This window comes from Mustela lutreola, chromosome 12, assembly GCF_030435805.1.
Source record: "Mustela lutreola isolate mMusLut2 chromosome 12, mMusLut2.pri, whole genome shotgun sequence".
In the NCBI taxonomy this organism is placed as follows: domain Eukaryota; kingdom Metazoa; phylum Chordata; class Mammalia; order Carnivora; family Mustelidae; genus Mustela; species Mustela lutreola.
The window spans coordinates 52,794,381-52,818,093 of record NC_081301.1 but is presented as its reverse complement, the minus strand read 5'-3'; the positions used below and the strand labels follow the sequence as shown (position 1 = coordinate 52,818,093).

The following is a 23,713-nucleotide window of genomic DNA, read 5'->3' as shown; positions in this document are numbered from 1 at the left end:
AATCAGGAATGAAAAATATCAATAGAAGCATTGGGAGATGAAAATGGAAGAAATATCCCAGCAATTAGAGTAAAAAAAGCAGAGGTAGAGAAACAGGAAGGAAAAGGCAAGAACATTTGAGGGTCAATTTGAATAATAGGTAATATTGAAATAAGAGATAAGAGACAAAACAGGGAGGGATAAATCCTCTATGAAATTACGTAGGAGGTCTTCTCAGAACTGAAGGTTACGAGTTGCCAGATTGAAAGGGCCCATTGAATATTCACCACCAGGACAAGAAATAGACCCACCTGAGGGCAAAGCATTATGCAGTTTCAGAAAAATAGAGACAAAGTGAAGATCTCCTAAAGCTTTTCAAAGAGAAAAGACACAAAAGAAAAATAGGCCATATGTAAATGAACAGGAATGAAATGGCTTTAAATTTCTTGCCTACAATCTGGGATGCTAGACCATGGAATAATGTCATGTCGAGAGAGCAGCTGAATTAGGGGAGACTTTTTTTTTTTAAAGATTTTATTTATTTATTTGAGAGAGAGAATAAGAGAGAGGTTAGCAGGAGAAACAGACTCCCTGCTGAGCAGGGAGCCTGATGTGGGACTCCATCCCAGGATCCTGACCTGAGCTGAAGGCAGTTGCTTAACCAGCTGAGCCACCCAGGTGCCCCTAGGGGAGACTTTTTGTGCCTCTTATACCTTTGACGATTGAACCTTTTGAACTTAGATCTGTTTGAAACACAAACATTGTTTGTTTGTTTATTTTAGTTTCAGAGGAAGAGTCTAGTGAAGCATCAGTTGCACGTAACACCCAGTGCTCATCGCAAGTGCTCTCCTTGGTGTCTGTCATCCAGTTACCCCATCCCCCAGCTACCTCCCCTCTGCTGAACCTCAGTTTGTTTCCTAGACTTAAGAATGTCTTATGGTTTGTCTCCCTCTCTGATTTTGTCCTTTTTTATTTTTTCCTCCCTTCCCCATGTTCCTCTGTTCTGTTTCTTAAATTCCACCTGTGAGTGAGATAATATATTTGTCTTTCTCTGACTGACTTATTTCACTTAGCATAGTACCCTCTAGGTTGCAAATGGCAATATTTCATTCTTTTTGAGCAATATTCCATTGTGTGTGTATATATATATATATATATATATATGTATTATTATGTATACATATATACATGCGTATATGTATATATATATGCCACATCATCTTTATCCATCATCTGTTGATGGACATCTGAGCTCTTTGCGTAGTTTGGCTATTGTGAACATTGCTGCTATAGACATTGAGGTGCATGTGCCCCTTTGAATCACTATATTTGTGTCCTTTGGATAAATACCCAGTAGTGCAATTGCTGGGTCATAGGGTAGCTCTATTTTCAACTTTTTGAGGAACCTCCGTGCTGTTTTCCAGAGTTGCTGCACCAACTTGCATTCCCACCAACAGTGTAAGAGGGTTCCCCTTTCTCCTCATCCTCACCAACATCTGTTGTTTACTGACTTGTTAATTTTAGCCATTTTTGACTGGTGTGAGGTGGTATCACATTGTGGTTTTAATTTACTTTAATAGAACTTAAAAATAATACTACAAACTGTGGCTTTTTAAAATTTTTTTCTATTTTGGTTTGTTTAACAAGTGTGTTTGTGTGTATTTCCTCATTTTATCTTCACAACAGCTTAAGTAGGAGACATTTTATTCCAACTAAAGGTTAGAGAGTCAGAGAGGTTTAGTCAGGTGGTAGGTGAGGGAGCCAGACCCATAAAGGGTTCCATTGCTTCTTTTCTAGATGTTGAGGTAGAGCAGCAGCTGTACTGAGTTGAGAGGTGTTAGTTAATGTCGGTGTAATACTAGGATGAGAGGTGAGTTGAGCCTAATCTCGGTGGACTCAATAGCTGGAGTTCTGAGGGCTGGACCAGTGGCTCCCAACCTCAGTTTTGTGATAGCCTCATGTGTAACTGTGTCACAACTAATTTCTTGCCAATAGCCAAATATCAAAATTTTTAATCTATTAAGTATTTTACAAAAGTAGTCCTATAGACCACAGTTTAAAAAAAACACACAACGATTGATTTATTTTCTTGAATAGAAGAAATGTAGTAGAATTGCAGTTGGTCATAGAGGTGCACCCAAACATGGGTTTGGGAAGATATCCTACCATTTCATGCAAAATCACCTACGTCTGGAGGGGAAGAAGAGATTGGGAAATTAGAGAATGGCTTGTCGTGAGTTTTTCTGAGTTGACTGGTGTGAAGTGGTTAAATGTTTTGTTCAGAGATCACGCTGTAAATGGAATCAACTCCAGCGCCTAGGTGTTTGAATTCCTAGGGATTTAATTTGTGGTTATAGGCATACCTATTATTCTTTAATATTTTTAATAGCTCAGAACACAGAACTTCAAGGAAAGGCAAATGAGATGGAGAAAGCATTCCAGACTTCCCAGCTGAAGTGGAAAGAAGAATGCAGAAGATTTGAACATGATTTGGAGGAAAGAGACAATATAATTCAAAGTTGCAATCGAGAATATGATTTACTTATGAAAGAAAAAAGCAGACTAGAGAAAACTGTACAGGTAAATTATTATTTTTTAAAAGATTTATTTATATCAGAGAGAGAGTGAGAGAGAGCACATGGGCGTGCACATGAGCTGGGGGAGGGGCAGAGGGTGAGAGAGAATCTCAAGTGGACTCCCTGCTGAGTGTGGAGCTGGACGTGGGGCTCCATCCCAGGACCGACTGAGCCATCCACCAGGTAAATTATTTTTATGAAATAATTTTTTTAGATTCATTGAGATGTGTTACACATTATTTGAACTTATGCCTGGAAAGGAAAATATTACCAGAAATCAAAGAAAATCTGATTTCTTCCTACCCACCCTCCTTCACTCCCTCTCTTCTTTCCTTTCAGGGGCATTTTTGTGGGTCTCTTTTGTAATATGCTTTAGCAATATATTAATATGTATGCTGTTTTCTTTGGTGAAAAAGAGGTTGATATCTCTGGTCAAACTAGAAGAACTCACTTATGTGAAAGTATCAGAAAATGAGAACCTCTTGTCCTTTAAGTTTAGCAGTATGAAAATTTGGAATTTTAGAAATGTGGGCATTCGATTTTGGTCTGAATATACAATAAATATTAAAAATTATATATCTGATATGGACTTCATTATCTATGTAGAGTACATTCTATATAGATAAGACATGAAAAATGTTTGATGACCCTTTACTGAAATTATTTGAGCTATTTACTTTACTATTTTTTGTTCTTTTTTTCTTTATCTTTCTAAAGTAAAAGTATGGTTTAACTTGAAGTTGCCAACCCCTTAAAAGATAGATTTTGAATTGCTTATATTTGTCATTTTTTCTGAAGCACCAGTTTAAATAAAAAAAAAATGATAGAAACGCTTTTATTTACTGCTGGTGTATATGGGTTTTCAGAACTCTAGAGAAACGAATCTTTATTAGAGGTAAGTTTACACAAGCATTTCCTAAATGTGAAAGTTTCAGTACAATGTTCCATGGCATTGTCAGCAGATCTTCTGATTTCCTCCATTTCAGACACAGTTTGTCTCTTCCTTTAGTGTTATGCTCCCAGGTCCTTTAGTGTTAGTGCAAGGGTTTCCCCCATCTGAATGGGGGTAGTTTAGGTGGCTCCAGGTGCTCCAAGTTCCTGGGCGGCTGTGTATCACCTTCCCCTTGTAAATGTCTAGAGCTACCGGAAGAGAAGCATAATGGCAGTGGCATTCCTTACAGTCAGTCAATCAGCCTGCACCTCAAGTTATAAAATCTTCCTGTGATCTGGCTGAGCTGCTTGATAAGAGAACTCTGCTTGATTTTATGCTACTGGCTTTGAGCTGATCTGCACAGACTAAGTAGGGGAATAGGGTTCAATAGGGTTCAATAGGCATTTTCCCTGAAGGGGGAAAAGCTCAACGCCTTTGTGAAGACTTTCCATTAGTGAAAGTTGTAAGGGTAATGTTCATAATGCAGATCCTAGCTACTGTTTATATGGACACTGAAGGCTTTCCCTCCTTCTCATATCAACCACATAGTCTTTCTCCTTGTGTCAATGGGAAATTAGTTTTAAATGGGGCTTCTTGCTTTAACCAAGTTAAATCTTATAAATGTAGTACAACTAGGAAAACCCAAGAAGAAAAGTCTTTTGTGAGTATTATCTGCAGAACAAGAAATTAGTCATAGCCCAAACCTTAAAAATTTTTTGATTTTTAAGATGTTTAACATTTTAGTGTTTCCTTATCCTGATTTGTTGCATGAAATACCTTTCTTACCACTTTTGGTCAATACAGTGTACTCTGTGAGTTTTATATGTAAATTACATATTTGTTCATAGGTAATTAGAACTTCCCATATTATCTACTTTACATAGAGATGTACATATAGATTACATATAATCTACATTTCAATGATCAAAATATATTATAGTTCTATTAATGATTTTAACATAAATATAATGAGTTTTAGCTATAGGTAAGGAGAACCCTTGGTACACTTGAATTGGGGATGAAGGAAGAAAGACGACTTTCATTGATCAAATAGTAAAGCAAGATTTTATTCGTATAAAGGAAGCATTGGAAAAACATCAGCAGGAGAAGAATGAGATGGAGTCTCATATCAGGGAGACAGCACTGGAGGAGTTTAGATTACAAGCAGAACAATGGGAAGCAGAAAGAAGAGAGTTACAATTTATAGTACAGGTATTTAAAAAATAATAATTTAGTTCCTTAAATATGTCTTTTAAATGCTTATGATATTAAATACTACATTAGTGCAATAATTGGCTAGTTTACTCAACACAGAAATGATTCCTAATCTTTGATCTGTCGAAGGCCATGTTTCATTTGGGGTTACATGACAATATGGGCAACTCTTATGAGCAGACTATCTGAATTAGAGTTGGGTGACTTCTGTTGCATAAATTATGTGATTTTTGAGACATATATACATTTGGTATTTTATTTTTCCAGTTTAAAATATGAGACTGTTCACAACCTTTAAATAGCATAAAGAAATAGAATGATTGGCTTTTAGATATTAAAGGATGCTTATAAATTAATATAGCATAGTGATTTTTCAACTCTTTTTTTTTTTTAAAGATTTTATTTATTTATTTGACAGAGAGAGATCACAAGTAGGCAGAGAGGCAGACAGAGAGAGGAGGAAGCAGGCTCCCCACTGAGCAGAGAGCCCGATGCGGGACTCGATCCCAGGACCCTGAGATCATGACCTGAGCCGAAGGCAGCGGCTTAACCCACTGAGCCACCCAGGCGCCCTTCAACTTTTTTTAAGAAGAGCAAATTAAAAAAAAGCTTTTTATTTAAATTGAATTAATGTATGACGTATTATTAGTTTCAGAGGTAGAGATCAGTGATTCATCAGTCTTATATAACACCCAGTGCTCATCACATCATGTGCCCTCCTTAATGTCAGTAACCCAGTTACCCCATCCCTCTACCCCTCCCCTCCAGCAACCTTCAGTTTGTTTAGTATGATTAAGAGTCTCTTATGGTTTGTCTCCCTCTCTGCCTTCGTCTTGTTGTTTTTTTCTCCCTTAAGAAGAACAAATTCTTTTTTTACTTTAAAGATTATTTATTTATTTATTTGACAGAAAGAGAGAGAGAGAGAAAGAGAGCATAAGTAGGGGGAGCAGCAGGCAGAGGGAGAGAGAGAAGCAGGTTCCCTGCTGAGCAAGGAGCTCTATCCCCGGACCCCAGAGATCATGACCTGGGCAAACCCAGCTGCTTAACGACTGAGCCACCCAGGCATCCCAAGAAGAGCAAATTCTTAATCGTGTTCTATTTACTCCTTTTCCCCATCACACAGAATCCCCAAGCCTTCAAATAGTCTGGTTGGGAAATAACTGATTATACCCAACCCCCATTGTAGATGAGCAGATGGAGATTTATGATTTACTCAGATCATAGTCTGAGTAATTAATGTGGGAAGAGACTACCAGTCACCAGATTCTCATTTTGGTGTATTGTGCATTTTTTTCAGGAGATTACATGTAAATTATTTTGAAAGAAAGAGAAGAGAAATTTAAACTGTTAATTCACTGACCAACTTAACTTAAAATTTAAAATAAATTTCCATAATTTCTTCTATTACTTATTTGGTGATAAGATATTTTCTCTGTATAAAACAACAAATTGAAATACAGTCTTTGTAGACTATAGGCACACCAAGGTACACATTCTTCACAGAATGAAGAATATCCATCTAAAATGAATTTTGGAGTAGTTTTATGTTAGAAACCACTCTGCAAGACAAAGGCAGCCCAAAACATGCAGAGAATAAGAGCCACCTTATTTCTTTAAGAGCGACAGTGGAAATATTGAATTAGTTATATATGTAAGTATTCAAAATACCAACAAATCCACAGCTTTGCCAAACCCTTGGTCTTGGATGTTGTTTTCTTACCAGTCACTCCATTTGTAGAATCTGGAAAGATACTATAGTCATTCTTTAGACCTCTTGGTACTCTTAGAGTCTGTTTGTAATTTGTATTCCTTCCTTTCTTCCTTCCTCTTTCCCCTCCCTTCTTCCTTCCTTCCTTCCTTGTACAGACTGCGTTTCTGCTGTGGGTGCTGAGGATATAAAATTGATTAAGATCCTTGAAGATCTTAAAACAGAGAGACATGTAAAGAGAGAAATTGGAATATAATAAAAGTTTGAACAGAATGCTATGGGGTCATGAAAGAGAAATTAAGTGCCTGGGAGATTGGGGAAATCATCACAGAATGGCTGACACTTGAACTGTTGTTGATAATTGTTTTAAAGTCTACCTGAAACAAACAAGTAAACATAAGTAAATGAAAATAACCTCTTCATTTCTGAACACTCAGAAATCTCCAGTGCCAATAGTCAGAAGCCCTAAACTTGTAAAATATGATTCAGAAGCCTTTATATTTAAATGTGGGAGTGAAGTGATTTTAGATGCAGTTTCTTGGGCAATTCTATAAACCTTAGATGAAATGTATGTGACTTTATATTATGAAGTACTAAAGGAATAAAGTGTCAGTCTTTTTTTTTTTTTTAAGATTTTATTTTATTTTTTTTTTAAAGTTATCTCTACACCCAACATGGGGCTCGAACTCACAACCCTGGGATTGAGTCTTATGCTCCCCCGACCAAGCCAGCCCGGCACCCTGGTATCAGGCTTTAATTATTATGTATGGGAAGGAATAGGGAATATACTCCTTAGTTACTCTGACCTTTTGTAAGATAATTTTTTAAAGTTTTTATTTAAATTCCAATTAGTTAACAAATAGTATAATATTAGTGTAAGATACATTTTATTGTATTGTATCACTGAAATGTTCAGAGCTCAGTCTCTCAATTTCCTGTCCTTTTAACATTAACAAAATAAAACTGTTTTTCCTTTTTAAAGCAAGTTTAAGAAACTATTTGTACTTTTTAGAAGTCTTATTTTAAATAAGTTGAGGGATAGATTGAAATTCTCTTCTCTGTTGGCTATTGATGGGTTTAGGTTTCCATCGTATAATTAGATGTTAGTATAGTATAGTGTTCTCTTTGTGTAACTCTCTAAGGGAATTCAGCTTTTAAAATACGTTTAAAAAAAAAAAAAAAAAAACCTCCTAAGTGAAATCCCATCTTTAACAGACAAAGCAGGTGTAGTATTTCTTTCATCTGGGCTTTAGAATTCAGTCCCACTATTAAAAAAAAATCTTAATTTTATGCCATGTCTCTTTTCTTTCCTAGTAATTGAAAAGCTAAATAGAGGTGTACTTCTCTGGAATATTAATGGGAACTCTAGTGCATTTACCTCATTTTAAAAAAGTATTTCTCATTTTTTAAAAAATGCATGTCCTCTTCTGATAAACATAAAAACTCCATGTCTTCCTTTAACACTATTTGAAATTTCAAAACAAATCAAAGCCAATTTAATTTAAAAACAAAGTATTTATATTGATTTTGAAACACATATTCTTATTTTTATCTCTGCTTATTAAATTTTTAACTTAAAATGACTGTTTGTTATGTTTTTATTTATTTTTTCTTCATTCCTGCTCTAGCAATGGGAATTTTGAGGATGCTTACTTGCTTTTGTTTTTAAGACTTAATTCATTTATTTGACGCAGAGAGCATTAGCTTGGTGGGGGGCGGAGGGGAGGGGAGGAGCAGAGGAAGAAGGAGAAGCAGACTCCCCACTGAGCAGGGAGCCCCACATGGGGCTTGATTCCAGGACTCCAGGATCATGACCTGACCCGACCTGAGCTGAAGACAGATGCTTAACCAACTGAGTCATCCAGGCACTCCTTCAACGTATAATTTATCAGTAGGATTGAGAGCATTTAGAAGATGTATATTTTTTCGTATTTGTTTCCCAAATTCTAGAACTCAACCAGGGAATAAAATGATCCTTTCCTCCTTCATCGACTAAATTCAGTTTAAGTGTCTAGTGATAAAGGGATGGCAGAGTCTTTAATGGCAAAACTCATGAGGAATGTAGACTGAAAATAACATACACTGAAGAGGAGGGAGAGTGGGGACGCAGTAAAGAAGGCATCAGGGCAGGCTTAGGCATTAGTAGGTCAGATGTTAGGGAGTGGAGGGCAAGGTGTGGAAGAATGACCCCATAGACACAGTTACGATCTAGGGACAGCTTGGAGGAAGCTCCACTGGGAAGGAAGTATTTCAGAAGTTTGCGTGAAATGGTCTAGAGCAGCAAGGAGCATTTCTTTGCAGTTACCTAGGAAACTGCCCACTTGTGCCCTGTGTAAGCGAGCGGCATAGACAGTGACTCAGGCGCTGGGTATACTGCCTTGTTTCCAATCAGGAAATAGCTTTATAGTCAGTTCATAAAATGACTATATATTGTGCTCACTGTAAAAAATGCCCTCATTTAGAGAAACGTAAAAGCAAAAGTGAAGGTCCTATGACTCCGCCTCGAATCCCACTCCTTATCTAAGGGGATATAAACATTTATCACTGTATTACATAAACGGAATTCTATTTCTTGGTGTGTTTGGTGTTCATCTTTTGACATCCTTGTATTATTCTTGTAGGATTTGCATGGTTTTCTGCCATATGGACGTTCCCAATATGTATTGAGGAATCCCTTATTGAAAGACATTTTATTTCCTTCAAAAATTTTTTGCTCTAATCGAGATTTGGGGTGCCTGTCTGGCTCAGTCATAGGGCATGTGATTCTTGGCCTTGGGGTTGTGGGTTCATGCCCCGTGTTGGGCATAGAGCTTACTTTATAAATTCTTAAAAAGATTTTATTTATTTATTTGAGAGAGAGAGAGACAGAGAGCATGAGAGGGAGAGAGAGCAAGCACTAGCAGGGGGAAGTGCAGAGAGAGAGGGAGAAGCCGATTCCCTACTGAGCAGGAAACCTGATGCAGGGCTGTATCCTTGGACCCCAGGATCATAACCTGATCCAAAGGTAGACATTTAACCAACTGAGCCACCCAAGCACCCCGAGCTTACTTTAAAAAAGAGAAACCACAACAACAAAAACCCCAAACAAAACGGAAGAAACGATTCACTAACATTCCTGGCCATATCTTTGAGCTGTAGGACAAGTGATTGAACTGTGTAAATGCCTAAACGTATCACTGCTTAATGTGCAAGCTTATGGATTCATCATTATTGGTACCGCACAAAGTTAGTACCATTTTACACTTTGTGGCTGCAAACACTATTTCTTTTTGTAGAACTGTGCTGGCTTGGGGGATTTCAGGAGATAAGCATGTATTAGGTTGGGGCGGTGACTAGCTAAATTGATGTATTTTGTGAGGTAGGGAGGAGGACTACTTTAGCTCTGATCGGTTTCTAACCATACTTTTGTAATTCTTCAGACCTAAAAACTGTATCTTGGAGTCTGAGAAATGTTGTTTATGTGAGTACATATAAAAAATTATAGTTTGGGGGCTATGTTTCTGAAACCTGTGGACAGAAAGCAAGTTTATTTTCTAGTAGCGCAATGTGGTTTCCTGTGATGGTAAAAGTCAGTTCAAAGCCTCATTTTAAAATATTTTAAGTTCAACACCTCCCTCTAGTGGATAAAAGAAAAACTCCTTCAATTTCTATTGTCCTTACAATAATGATTGTGTTACACACCCACACACATCATATTTAACTTTTTCACTGTCAGGATCCCGGTAGCTTTTTGTTTTATTACAAAATAAATTCTGTGACAAAATTTCTAAACCTTTATTTTCAAGGAGAGAAGTTATTCTTGATATATAACTGCATGAACTATTTTATAACTCTTTTGGAATTTTCTTGTATGTTATTTATAAAGCACCCCAGTCTTGGATTGTGTTGATAAAACCATAAACTTAAAACGAATATTTCAACATACAAAAAATAGCAGGGGTTAATATAACCAGTACCCAGCATAACATACCATATCACTAAATACTAATATTTACCATCAAGATCATGTTTGTTGTATCTGTTTCAGAATTAAAAACAGACAAGCAATAAATTGTTACATTATTAAGACTGACTATTCTGAATTACTTCATTATCCCACCATCACCCTATTCACAAAAGATACCAGTATTCTGAAGTTAGTGTTTAGTATTCTGTCTGTATACGTTGACAGTGTATCCAATTATTTTGTTATTTTTTGTGTTTTAAAAATATACATAGATTATTGCAAGGTATGAATCTTTGTCCAGCTTGTTGTTCTCACTTGTGTTTTTGAGAATTATCCAAATTAATAAACTGGCTTTGTTTCATTCAATTTAACTTGATATGTAGCATTTTATCCTATGCATATCTGACAATTAATTTCCATTACTGCATCGATTGAGATTTAAATTCTTCCCAGCTTTTAATTATCACATACCATGCTTTCACAAATATCAAATATTTTTGTTTATGTGGGTATATAGTTTGTGTATATGCAATTACTTGGAGGAAAAATATATGCCAAGTTGTTCTCCCATGTGGTTGTACCAATTCAAAAGAAGAGTTCCTCTTCCCTACAGTCTCTTGAATATTTGGTATTTTTCAGGTCTAGTTTCCTTTGCAATAGGAAGTGTGTGAAATTGTTTCTCATTCTTGCTTAAATTTCTTTCCCTGACATTGAGCATGTTATAGTTATTGGTCATTCATGTTTCTTCTTTTGTGAACTGCCAGTTTATAAGTTTTCTCTTTTTCCTTTTGGATTGTTTGTATATTTTTATTGATTTATAGGAGTTTTTAATCTATTTGGTTGCTAAACCTTGCCTCATTATATCCCCAGGATAAATGTGGAGACAATTATGTTGTATTTGATGCACAGTTCTAAATGTTAGTATAGTTGAATTTATTGGTCTTTTTCTTTATTAATAGTGTTTTTATGTCTTCAGTAACCTAAAGTCATAAAGAGAGTATGCATTTTTTCTATACATAGTATGGGAAGGTCTAATTTTATTTAATTTTTTCCAAAGAATAACCAAATGCCCCATATCAGTTATTCAACTGTCTGTTTTGTCACCACTCACTGATTTATAGTGTTGTTCTCTCATCTGTCAAGTTCCTTTCCATCTAGGGTTTGGTTTCTGAGTGCTGTGTTCTGTTTCACTTGTCTATTTATGAATCAGAGGTAGTCTTGGTATCTGCCAAGACAAGTTCCCCTCTCCATATTCTTTTTCTTTTTCTTTTAACAGATTTTACTTATTTATTTGACAGAGACACAGTGAGAGAGAGAACACAAGTAGGGAGAGCGGGAGAGGGAGAAGTAGACCTCCTGCTGAGCAGGCAGCCTGATGCGGCTCAATCCCAGGACCCTGGGATCATGACCCCAGCTGAAGGCAGCTGCCTAACGACTGAGCCATCTAGGCACACTTCCCAGTCCCCCCATCTTTTTAATATTTGTTTTTTAATGGGAGAGGAGAGTTATTCTTAACCTTTTAATCTTCCATATAAGTTTGGGTTTAGTTTGTAGTATTCCACCCAAACTTGGTGAAATTTTGATTGGAATTGGGTTGGATTTTAAGGTCAGTTTGGCATAAAGTTGACATCCTTAATTTCTTCTGTTTTCCATCCTTTTATATTTTTGTTCTGTTTCCTGAGAGATTTCTTCAATTTCATGTTGTAACTTTTCTACTGAATTTTCATTTCTTCTTTTGGGTTATTAACTTTCCCGTGCTCTTGCTTGTTCTTGGACTATACTTTCCTTATAGTAGGCTCTTTCTTGTCACATAGTTACACATGTTTTTTCCTTGAGATGAAAACTTTCATTTTTTTTTTTTTAAGATTTTATTTATTTATTTGACAGAGAGAGATCATAAGTAGACAGAGAGTTAGGCAGAGAGAGAAGGGGAAGCAGGCTCCCCGCTGAGCAGAGAGCCCGATGTGGGGCTCGATCCCAGGACACCGGGATCATGACCTGAGCCAAAGGCAGCGGCTTAATCCCCTGAGCCACCCAGGCGCCCCTTGAGATGAAAACTTTAAAGATTTTTTTCCCTTAGCAACTTCCAAATATACAATACAGTATTTATTGTTAACTAAAGTCGCCAGCTTGTACTTAACATCCCAGAACTTACTATCTTATAGCTTTTGACTACCTTCACTTATTTCTCCCATTCCCCGCCCTCCAGCTCTGGCAGTCACCAGTCTGATCTCTGTTTCTGTGAGTTTGGTTCCTTTCGATTCCACGTGTCAGTGAGATTACACAGTTTTTACCTTTTCCTCTCTGATTTATTTTGCTTAGCTTAATGCCCTCAGGATGCATCAGTGTTGTCACAGATGGCAGGATTTCCTTCCTTTTTATGGCCTAATAATATTCCTCTATGTATATGTGTGTGTGGGTGTGTAATATTTTGTTTATCCATTCATCTGTTAATGGACACTTAGGTTGTCATATCTTGGCTATTGTATTGAGAATACTGATTTTCAAGGCTATTAGGAGCTGGTGGAAAGGGGCATGGATTTGGGGCAAGCTAAAATGCTACAAAGCTCACCATTCTTACAGAGATTCAGCTGATTTTCTTGAATAAGTGCTTATTGATAAGATTATTGCAAGCCTATGGTTAATTTCCAGTCATAAAAATGATTTCGGCTTCTTTTTTTTTTTTTTTTGCCAGTGTTCTTGCTGCTTTTATGGAGGGAAGAATTTTTGGCAGTCCTTACTTTGCCATTCTGAAATTGCTTCTGTTCTCTGAAGATATTTTGAAGGTTTATTCTCTCTCTCTCTGTTTTTTTTTTTTAAATATTTTATTTTTTTATTTGACAGAGAGTGCGCATGAGTGGGAGGGACAGAGGGAGAGGGAGGGAAAATCCCAACCAGACCCCGCACCAAGCCTGGAGCCCAACATGGGGCTGATCCCAGGAACCCAAGACCACAACCCCAGCTGAAACCAAGAGTTAGATGCACAGCCAACTGTGCCACCCAGGTGTCCCTTAGAATGGAAAACTTATTTTATTTTTAAAAATTTTTTATTTATTTGTTTATTTGACAGAGAGAGAGATCACAAGTAGGCAGAGAGGCAGAGAGAGAGAGAGAGGGAAGCAGGCTCCCTGCTGAGCAGAGAGGCCAATGTGGGGCTCGATCCCAGGACCCTGAGATCATGACCTGAGCTGAAAGCAGTGGCTTAACCCACTGAGCCACCCAGGTGCCCCTAGAATGGAAAAATTTTGATAACATATCAAACTGATAAATCTTGATGCTAAATTGACAAGGTTACAGAGCCTACTTCTCCCTCTGCTGCTCCCCCTGCTTGTGCTCTCTCCCTCTATCTGCAAATAATTAAATAAAATCTTTTTAAAAAATTAAAATAAATTATATGCCCTCTTGACTGCCACATCATCTCTAACTTTCTATCATCCACACAAAGTACTATGTATATTTTTAAATGAATAAACAGTAATTTACAAGAGTTCATGGATAGTCAGCTACATAGTGGTAATCTCACGAGTGAGGGGGTATGGAGAGAAGGAATTACATGAGGTTTTGTTCTTCATCCTTTGACTGTGGACGGTACTGTCCAGTGCTGTCCAAATTAGAGTCTTTTATAGAGAATTGTATTTGGTGCTTGGGACATTCTCAGATCTTCTGATGATACCTTTTGAATGGCTGGCAGTACTTGAAACCATTTTGGATCCGTATGTGCTTGTTTGTCCCGGAATAAGATTGTGCTGGTGAAGGAAGGTAAGAAGGGAGCTTGTCTCAGAGACCTAAGTGGGAACGATGAATGTAAACACTGACCTGTGGAAAATACATGGATATGCGTGTTAACTTCCTGTTTGAACTTTCATAACGTTCAACTCTGATTTCTGAGTTTAGTTGGAAAAGATTGAGAGATTTCAGTAGAACACTGCCTGATGATATCTTCCTTCCAATAATACAGCAAAGATTTGAAAACTTGAAAACTGAAAGAAATGAAACACAGCCATCTAGTGGATGCAACTCGAAGAACTATAACCATAGTTAAAGTACCAAGAGCTCACATAAAAACCTCTTAAGGGCCATTATCAGGCATTCAAGCTAATCACTTCTCCTCACACAAAGGAGCAATGTACATCTGTATTACAAAATATTTAAAAATGTTAACGAGCAGGGAAAACATTATAAATGTCATTTGGACTACAGCACTATGTAAATACCCTCAGAGGTCAATTGAACTAGCATAACGTTATAGTATGTTTTATACATTTTGAACCGTAACATGTGTTAACCAGAGCTCTAAAATTGTAAAACTCCCATAATTCTTTTTTTAAAATTTTATTTTTAAGTAATCTTTGCATTCAGCCTGGGGCTCAAACTCATGATCCTGAGATTAAGAGTTGATGCTGTACCAACTGAACCAGCCAGACGCCCCCAAATTATAAAACTCCAGTCGTGCTTTTTTGAATATGTGTATATTCTGAAACATTGCTGGAATATCTAGATCTCTTTTGCCTATGAGAGAAAGTGTCTATAAGATCCTTGAACAACATGGGTTTGAACTGTATAAATCCATGGATTTTTTTCAATGAATATGTAGGAAGGCTTTTTAGAGATTTTGGACAATCTGAAAAAAGTTGGAGATGAACTGTGTAGCCTAGAAATACTGAAAAAATTTAAGAAAAAGTTAAGTATTATAAGAATACAATACATAATACATATAAACATAGAAAATACGGGTTAATTGACTGTGTTATCAGTAAGGCTTCCTATCAACAGTAGGCTATTGGTAGCCAAGTTTTTGGGGAGCCAAAAGTTATTTACAGATTTTTTGACTGCTCACGAGTGGGTGTCCCTAATCCTCATATTGTTCAAGAGTTAACTGTATAAATTAACCTATTTTTGTGGTTGAAGCACAGGTTTACTCACTGTCTTCTGTGAAATATGTTTTTGTCATTGTTGGCTTATAAACTGTATTGATGCAGAAACGAATTACTTTCTAGGAGCAAGATAATGCCGTACAAAATATGCACAAGAAGGTAGAAAAATTAGAAACTGAGCACATGGACTGCTCTGATCTTCTGCGACGTCAAACAAGTGAACTCGAATTTAGCACTCAACGAGAAGAACGTCTTAGAAAAGAATTTGAGGTATATTTTCTCATTCTTTTAAAACCTATATGTGTTTTCCAGTTAGTAATTTAAAAAGTCAGAAAAAGTTTTACTCTATTATCAAATATAAAACTTTTTTTTTCAGCATTTATTTGTATTGAATATCTGGCTTCTTTGAAAACTTTGTATTTGAGTAAATTATATTTTGCCCCTAATTTTTAAAATCTATCCATTTTTAACAGTTAATTCCCATGGAATATTTGGAAAGTTTGAAGGTAATTGTTTATATGATAAGATTGAGGAAGCAACTCAGGAAAGGATTTTGTACACATAATATTAAATTCTCATTTTGTAGATTGGATCATATACTAGATGCATGGTTTTGTGGAATACATTTCAGGTGAGACTTTAGATGGAAAAGAAGCATCAAGTTACAAATGAAAGTTATGATTTTGATGAGAGAATGATATAATCACTTTAATTTTGAGAGAAATCTGTTTGTTAATTCTTTTTTAAACTTTCCTTTTGTTTATGGGAAATTTAAGTATTTCAATAGGTAAAGAAGTTTTGTCTTAGACATAATTTATAATTGTAATTAGGTAAATAAACATTTATAAGGAGAATTCAGTGATAAAATCCAGAGCTAATCCAGTTAAATTCACTGCTGTCATTTAACATTGTTCCGGAAGCCAGAGAAGTATATGATGGCAGAGCAGCAATAAGAAGTACAGTTGTTGGAAAGAAGGAGGCATGACTCTTATTTTTGAAAGATGCACTTATACTGTGAATAGTCAAGAAAATCAACTTTAGAATTATTGACACTGGTAAGAACATTCCGTAAGGAGGCCAGGAAGAAAAGAAAAGTAACAATTTTATTTACATTCTTATATTCCAGCAATAGTCAGAGAATAAAACATGTAAAAAATTTTCTTCACCACCGTGACAAGAATAGGAATATAATTAACTACAGACACATTGAAAAGTTACCAGATTTAACTGAGAGTCTTCAAAGAAAATGGTGAGACATTTTGGAGACACTCAGCACTAAAAAGATATGAATCTTTCCTAGATTATATTATGGGTTAAAATATTTCCAATAAAAAACTCAGTGGAATTATTTTGGGAATAAAGATTCAGATATTCATGTGAAAGACTAAAGAGCTACTACACAAGGGTCTCTCATACCTTTTTAGAAAGATTTTATTTGGGGCACCTAGATGGCTCAGTTGTTCAGTGTCTGCCTTCGGCTCAGCTCATGATCCCAGGGTCCTGGGATGGAGTCACATGTCGGGCTCCCTGCTCAGCGGGAAGCCTGCTTCTCCCTCTCCCACTCCCCCTGCTTGTGTTCTCTGTCTCGCTCTCCCTCTATGTCAAATAAATAAAATCTTAAAAAATATTTTATTTATTTGAGGGAGAGAGACAGCGAGAGAGCGAGTGCGAGCATCTGAGAATGGGGAGGGGCAGAGGGAGAGGCAGAGAATCTCAAGCAGAGTCTGCTCTTAGCATAACTCCAATGTTGGTCTCCATCCCACAACCCTGAGATCATGACCAGAGCTGAAACCAAGAGTTTGACACTTAACCAACTGGGCTACCCAGGCGTCCCTAGAATATTTTAAGAGAAATGAGCAGAGACTTACTATATCAGAGATCAATAACTATTATAAAGCCTTAGTAATATATCAGTGGTGCTTTTTTCCTTGTATGCAACAGAAACCAACTTTGGCTAACTTCAGTGGGAATTACTGGAGGAATATGGGAATCACATTTGCGAGTAGGATGAAAGTTGGGGAATTAGGCTCAGAAATGAATCCCAGAGCATCCCCAGATGTCTTGGGAATGGGAATGATGGAGGAAGTTAGGGTGAATTGATATCAGTAATTTTAATTTTATTTGTTTACCAGTAACAGTTGGTATCATTCTTTTTGTCACTTTAGGATTCAAATCCCAAAGAGAAAATATTCAATTGAAAGAGGTAGTTTGCCCCAAATAAATCTCTCTCAATTCTGCTAAAATTAAAGCCCCCCCAAAAGAAATTTTTTCTTTTTTTAAAAAATTAATCTTTTATTTTTTTTATTAACATATAATATATTATTAGCCCCAGGGGTACAGGTCTGTGAATCGCCAGGTTTACACACTTCACAGCATTCACCATAGCACATACCCTCCCCAATGTCCATAACCCCACCTTTCTTTCCCTCCCCCCCAACCCTCAATTTGTTTTGTGAGATTAAGAGTCTCTTATAGTTTGTCTCCCTCCTGATTCCATCTTGTTTCATTTATTCTTTTCCTATCCCCAAACACCCCACATTGCCTCTCTAGTTCCTCAAATCAGGGAGATCACATGATAATTGTCTTTCTCTGATTGATTTATTTTGCTCAGCATAATACCCTCTAGTTCCATCCACATCATTGCAAATGGCAAGATTTCATTTCATTTTTTTTTTTTAAAAGATTTTATTTATTTATTTGACAGAGAGAAATCACAAGTAGTCGGAGAGGCAGGCAGAGAGAGAGAGAAGGAAGCAGGCTCCCTGCTGAGCAGAGAGCCCGATGCGGGACTCGATCCCAGGACCCTGAGACCATGACCTGAGCCGAAGGCAGCGGCTTAACCCACTGAGCCACCCAGGCGCCCCGCAAGATTTCATTTCAAAAGAAATTTTTATAAAGAAAATTCAGTTTCTGGTACCAAAAGAAGGGGAAAAGACATTGTTGAGTGGCCAAAAAGTACAGTAAGTCTAAGACCAGATTTTTAATGGTACAGATTGAAAGGCCAGTAGTAGACTTGTAGAATATATATAAAATCTAGTATATGAAGATACCACTTTAAATTAATGAGGATAGGAAAGATTATTCAATCATCTTGAAACATGGATAACTATTTAACTATTTGGTTAACAATTTAAATAAAATTAGATTCCCAGCTTACATCATATTGTAAAATAAGTTCCAGTTGGATTAAAAAGAGTAAAAATATTAAAAGCTGACAAAGAAGAAAAAAACTTGTGTTTTTTGCTCTCTGAGTCCAGTATGACTTATTATTAATCATAAAAGCAGAGGAGCAAAATCAACAGATTTTTGCTGAATTATTCTCTTGTGTAATTTTTTTCCTCAGGGCTTTCGCTGTTCTTTCTCTCTGGCTTTTATTATTCAAGTGTCAGATCAACTGGAGAAATTAAAGTCATATATATGTAAATTCTCCACTTAAAATAAGACAAACACATGAGAAAAATATTTACAGCAAAATGTAGATCTATCTCTGTCTCTACATCTCTTTATCCAAATTCCCCCCACTATTTGGTAAGAAAAAGGAGAAAACCTTTATGAAAAAAAATCTACCAAGGACTTTAAAGAAGATGTGAAAGATGTTCAGATGAATAGCAAACATATGAAAAATGCTTGCCATCAGAAAGGCTGTAACAGTCATGATACCAAGACTAAAGAAAAGGTAACACCCAGTGTCAGTGAGGGAGCCGTTAAAAGTTCCTGGGTCTTGCTGCTGAGAGGGCAAATGGATAAAGCCTTCCAGGAGCTGTGTTTGGCAAATTTATGTGGTCTTCATCAGAAAATCATCACACCCTTTGAGGATATGAGAGCTCAGTTTTAGCTGATCTTGTGTTTCTGAGTGTGATTTATTTATGAATAAAGTATTAGAGTAGATATAATTTGGCCAAATATAGAATTTTAGGTTTAAAGTCATTTTCTCTTAATATGTGAAGGCCTTACCTTCCTCATTCCCCGGCTCTTCTGTTGCTGTTGAGAGGCCTAATGTTATTCTGGTTTGTGTTTCTTTGATGGTGATCTTCCTCCCTCATTCTTGTCATCTCTGTAAGTTTTCTTGGTTCTCTGTTCTTTTCAAACTTTTTTTTAATGGAAAGTTTTAAACAAACATATTTTAAAAAGTGAACAGAATAGTATAATGAACCTAATGTATCCATCACCAGCTTCAACAATGATCTATATATGGCCAGTATTTTATCATTTATGTCCCCACTCACTTTCCCCCCTCCCATATTATAGTGAAATGAATCCCAGTCACACTATTTTACTGTAAATATTTATTACAATTGAAAAAAAATGAGGAATCTTTATTTAGAGTCACATTTTCAATATTAAAACTAAATTAACAGGAACATCACTTAATATAATCAAATATCCAGGCTTTATTCAAATTTCAGATTGTTCCACAATTTGATATAAATGGTGTAAATGTGTGTAAATGCAGTTTGAGTCAGAATTCCAGTTACACATTAGAATTGGTTGATATTTTTTTCTTTCTCTTTTAAAGAAGATTTTATTTATTTATTTGAGAGAGAGAGATTACGTGCGTGAGCAGGGAGAGGGACAGAGGAGAAGGGAGAGAGAGAAAGAGAGCACACTCCATACTGAGCTAAGAGCCCTACACGGGACTCGATCTCATGATCCTGAGATCATGACACCAAGATCACCACCGGAGCTGAAACCAAGAGTCTGTTGCTCAAACTACTGAGCCACCCAGGCACTCTGGTTGATATGTCTCTTAAATCTCTTTTAATGTACAGATTCTTTGTCTATAGCTCTCTTTTTTCCTTATATTTGTGAGGACACCAAATTATTTGTGCCATAGAGTTCCCACTGACTCTGCAATTGCAGGACATCAAATATAAATAATGTTTCTTTGTATAGATCTTTTTAAATTCATGGTGACCATTTTAGTTAGGAAATGCATGCCCTTCATTTGGAGGAATTCTTTTTTTTTTTTTTTTTTTTTAAAGATTTTATTTATTTGACAGAGAGAAATCACAAGTAGATGGAGAGGCAGGCAGAGAGAGAGAGAGAGGGAAGCAGGCTCCCTGCTGAGCAGAGAGCCCCATGCGTGACTTGATCCCAGGACCCTGAGATCATAACCTGAGCCGAAGGCAGCGGCTTAACCCACTAAGCCACCCAGGCGCCCCCATTTGGAGGAATTCTTTTGTGTTATTCTCTTGTGTAATTTTTTTCCTCAGGGCTTTCATTGTTATTTCTCTCTGGCTTTTATTATTCAAGTATCAGATCAACTGGATTGATGGTTTCCTTCTTTTGCCTTTCTGTTGTCCTTCTCTTAGTCTTTTTGTTGTGGCTTCTTGGGACATTTCTTGACTTGACTTTCTAATCTTCTTATTGAATATTTTCCTTTTCTTTTTTTTTTATTTTATTATTTTATTTTTTTAAAGATTTTATTTATTCATTTTACAGAGAGAGATCACAAGTATACTGAGAGGCAGGCAGAGAGAGAGAGGGAAGCAGGCTCCCTGCTGAGCAGAGAGCCCGATGCGGGACTCGATCCCAGGACCCTGGGATCATGACCCGTCCTTTTCATTTTTAATTTCTGAGAGCTCTTGTTCTCTGTACTGTTTTTTTTTTGTTTTTGTTTTGTTTTTTTTTTAAATAGCATCCTGTTCCTATGACTACTGTAGCCATTTGTTTGTTCAGTAAGTATTTATGGAGAGTATTAGGCACACTTTTTGGTGCTTGAGGCATTAGCAGCAAACAAAACAAAGTCTCTTCCCTCTTGAAGCTGACGCTCTAGTTAGGGAGAATCACACATTAAATGAAACAAAGCATGATAAGCCCTATGGAGAGTAATAAAGCAGACTAGGGTTGGGGTGCTTGGGTGGCTCAGTCCGTTGAGTGCCTGGCTCTTGGTTTCAGCTCAGGTCATGAACTCAAGGTCGTGAGATCGAGCCTTGTCGGGCTCCATGTTCAGCCTAGAGTCTGCTTGTGATTCTCTCCCTCTCTCTTTGTCCCTCCCTCCAACTCTCTCTCAAATAAATAAATAACTCATAAAAAATAAAGCAGACTAGGGGAAGTAATGAGTGATGAGACAGGTGGGTTATCCTTTTGTTAGTGGTCATAGAGGGCTGACTTGATAAGATGGCGTTTGAATAGAGACCCAGAGAAAGAAAGGGACAGCCATGTGGATATCTGGAGGAAGAGCATTTTGGGTAGAAGCTATAGAAAGTGCAAAGGCCATGAGATGTGAGTGTGCTTGGAAGGTTTGAGGAATAGCAAGTAGGGCATTGCGACTGAAATGGAAAGGCTATAGGATAGACAGAATGGTAGGCAGATTTTACAGTCTTGATGATCTTCTGTAATTCATTGTAAGAACTTTGAGTGAGATGAAAGCCATTGGAAGGTTTTGAATGGAGGCCTGACATGCTTCCTGTTTTTTGTTTTAAAAGCATCGTTCTGTATATTCTTTGGAGAATAGATTGTAAGATACCATTTAGGAGACTATTATATTTACCTTGATGAGATATATAGTGTAGAGGAGTTTGGATTTGTATGTATTGTGGAAGATAGAACCAATAGAATTTGCAGATCAGTTGGACCTGGCTTGTGAGCAAAAAGGAGGCAGTAAAGGATAACGCCAAAGATTTTGCCATGAGCAAATGGGCGAATGGCATTGCCATTTACTCAACTGGCAAAGAAGGCAAGTGGCATGGATTTGGGAGAGGTCAGGAATTTGCTTTAGGTATGATACATTGGCATGCCTGGTAGCCATTCACATGGAGATGTGGAATAGACAGTTGAATACGAGTATGGGGCTTCAGGAAGCATTACTGTAGGATGATAGGGATATTTATATATTTCATTGCACAGTTTTGAGTGTCATAATCTGTAGGTCTTCTCTGCGTTTCTGTAGTTTCTGCAGAGTGCTTTGCTATTTTGTCTTTGGTGGTTATAACATAGAAGAAGGACATCGAGAAAGAATCTGCATATCATACTGTTCGGTACCCAGACTTTCCCCTCGTTTCAGCCTTGTGTACCCCTCGCCCCTCACCCCTCTCTGTGTATCCCTGTGTGCAGCCTCTGGTTCAGATTCACATCTTCCAGATAATAAACCTCCAGTTTGTGTAGTGGTTAAGAAACGGTTGTTGTTTGACTGCTTGGCGTGGTTGTGGGCATCTGGAGGTTAAACTTCTCATACTGATGGTATTAAAATATCTTTATTAAGATATAACTTACATGCTGTAAATTTACCCATTTATAATGTATAATTCAGTGATTTTTAGTGTACTCATAGAGTTGTGCAACCATCACCACAGTCAATTTTAGGACATTTTTATCACCTCAGGAAAAAACCCCATACCATTAGCCATGACTCTCCTGTTCCCCCATTTCTCTCAGCCCTAAACAACTGCTAATCTGCTTTCTGCCTCTATAGGTTTGCCTATCCTGGACATTTCCTATTAATGTAATCATACAACGTGTGAGCTTTGTGGTTGACTTTTTTCAGTTAGCATGTTTCCAAGATATCCATGTTGTATCTGGTATCAGGACTTCATTCCTTTTTAATACTGAATAATATTCTGCTGTATTATACACCACATTTTGTGTGTCCATTTCTCAGTTGATAGGCATTTGTGTTATTTTCACTTTTCAGCTATTATGAATAATGCCTCTGAACATTCGTATATGGGTTTTCGTGTGAACATGTTTTCAGTTCTCTTGGGTCTATACCTAGGCGCAGAATTGCTGGGTCATGTGATAATCCTGTGTTCAATTTTTTGAGGAACTCTCAGACTATTTTAGACAGTGGTGCACTGTTTTACATTCCACCAGCAATGCATGAGGGTTCCAATTTCTCCAGGTCCTCACCAATACTTGTTACAATCAGTTTTTCAATGATAGCCTCCCTAGTTGGTGTATAATGGTATGTCATTTTGGTCTTGGCTTTCATTTCTCTAATGAAATTGGCCATTTGTATGTTATTGGAGAAATACATATTATGATTCACTGTCCATTTTAATGGGTTATTTGTACCATGTGAATGTAAGATGTTAATAATAGGGGAAACTTGGTGTGGGGTGTATAGGAACTCTCCATAATAATGCCAAGCATGAACTTGGCAAAGGTAAAATGACTCACACTGTTAAAATACATGGCCTAATTTTATGTAAAGTCAGAGAAAAAATAAAAGACTAGATTATATTCTACATAATATTTTTAGTTTATTTATCACTTGTGATGAACCTTTTTTTAGGCCAATAAATTTAGGAATGTATCATCATTTAAAAATATTATGTGGTGAGGTGCTTGGACTCTTGATTTCAACTCAGGTCATGATCTTAGCATTTTGAGATCGAGCCCTGCATCAGGCTCCACTCTGGACATGGAGCCTGCTTGAGATTCTCTCTCTCCCTCCTCCACCCCTCTTCTTTGCTTGGGCACATATGTGAGCATATGTTACTCTGTCTCTTAAAAAAAAATGTTGTACATGGATGGCCCATTAAA

General features: G+C 36.9%; 1 protein-coding gene across 8 annotated transcripts in view; it reads left to right on the top strand.

Moving 5' to 3' along the window:
* Positions 1 to 23,713, top strand: part of CCDC171 (coiled-coil domain containing 171) — a 299,073-nt gene that overhangs the window by 33,335 nt on the left and 242,025 nt on the right. For 7 of the 8 annotated variants that reach the window (XM_059141859.1, XM_059141862.1, XM_059141860.1 and 4 more), the window contains exons 5-7: positions 2,369 to 2,559; positions 4,567 to 4,698; positions 15,353 to 15,499. In XM_059141859.1, the coding sequence (XP_058997842.1) occupies positions 2,369 to 2,559; positions 4,567 to 4,698; positions 15,353 to 15,499 (470 nt within the window). The remainder of the gene's footprint in view (positions 1 to 2,368; positions 2,560 to 4,566; positions 4,699 to 15,352; positions 15,500 to 23,713) is intronic. The other variant, XM_059141861.1, reaches the window with a different exon arrangement.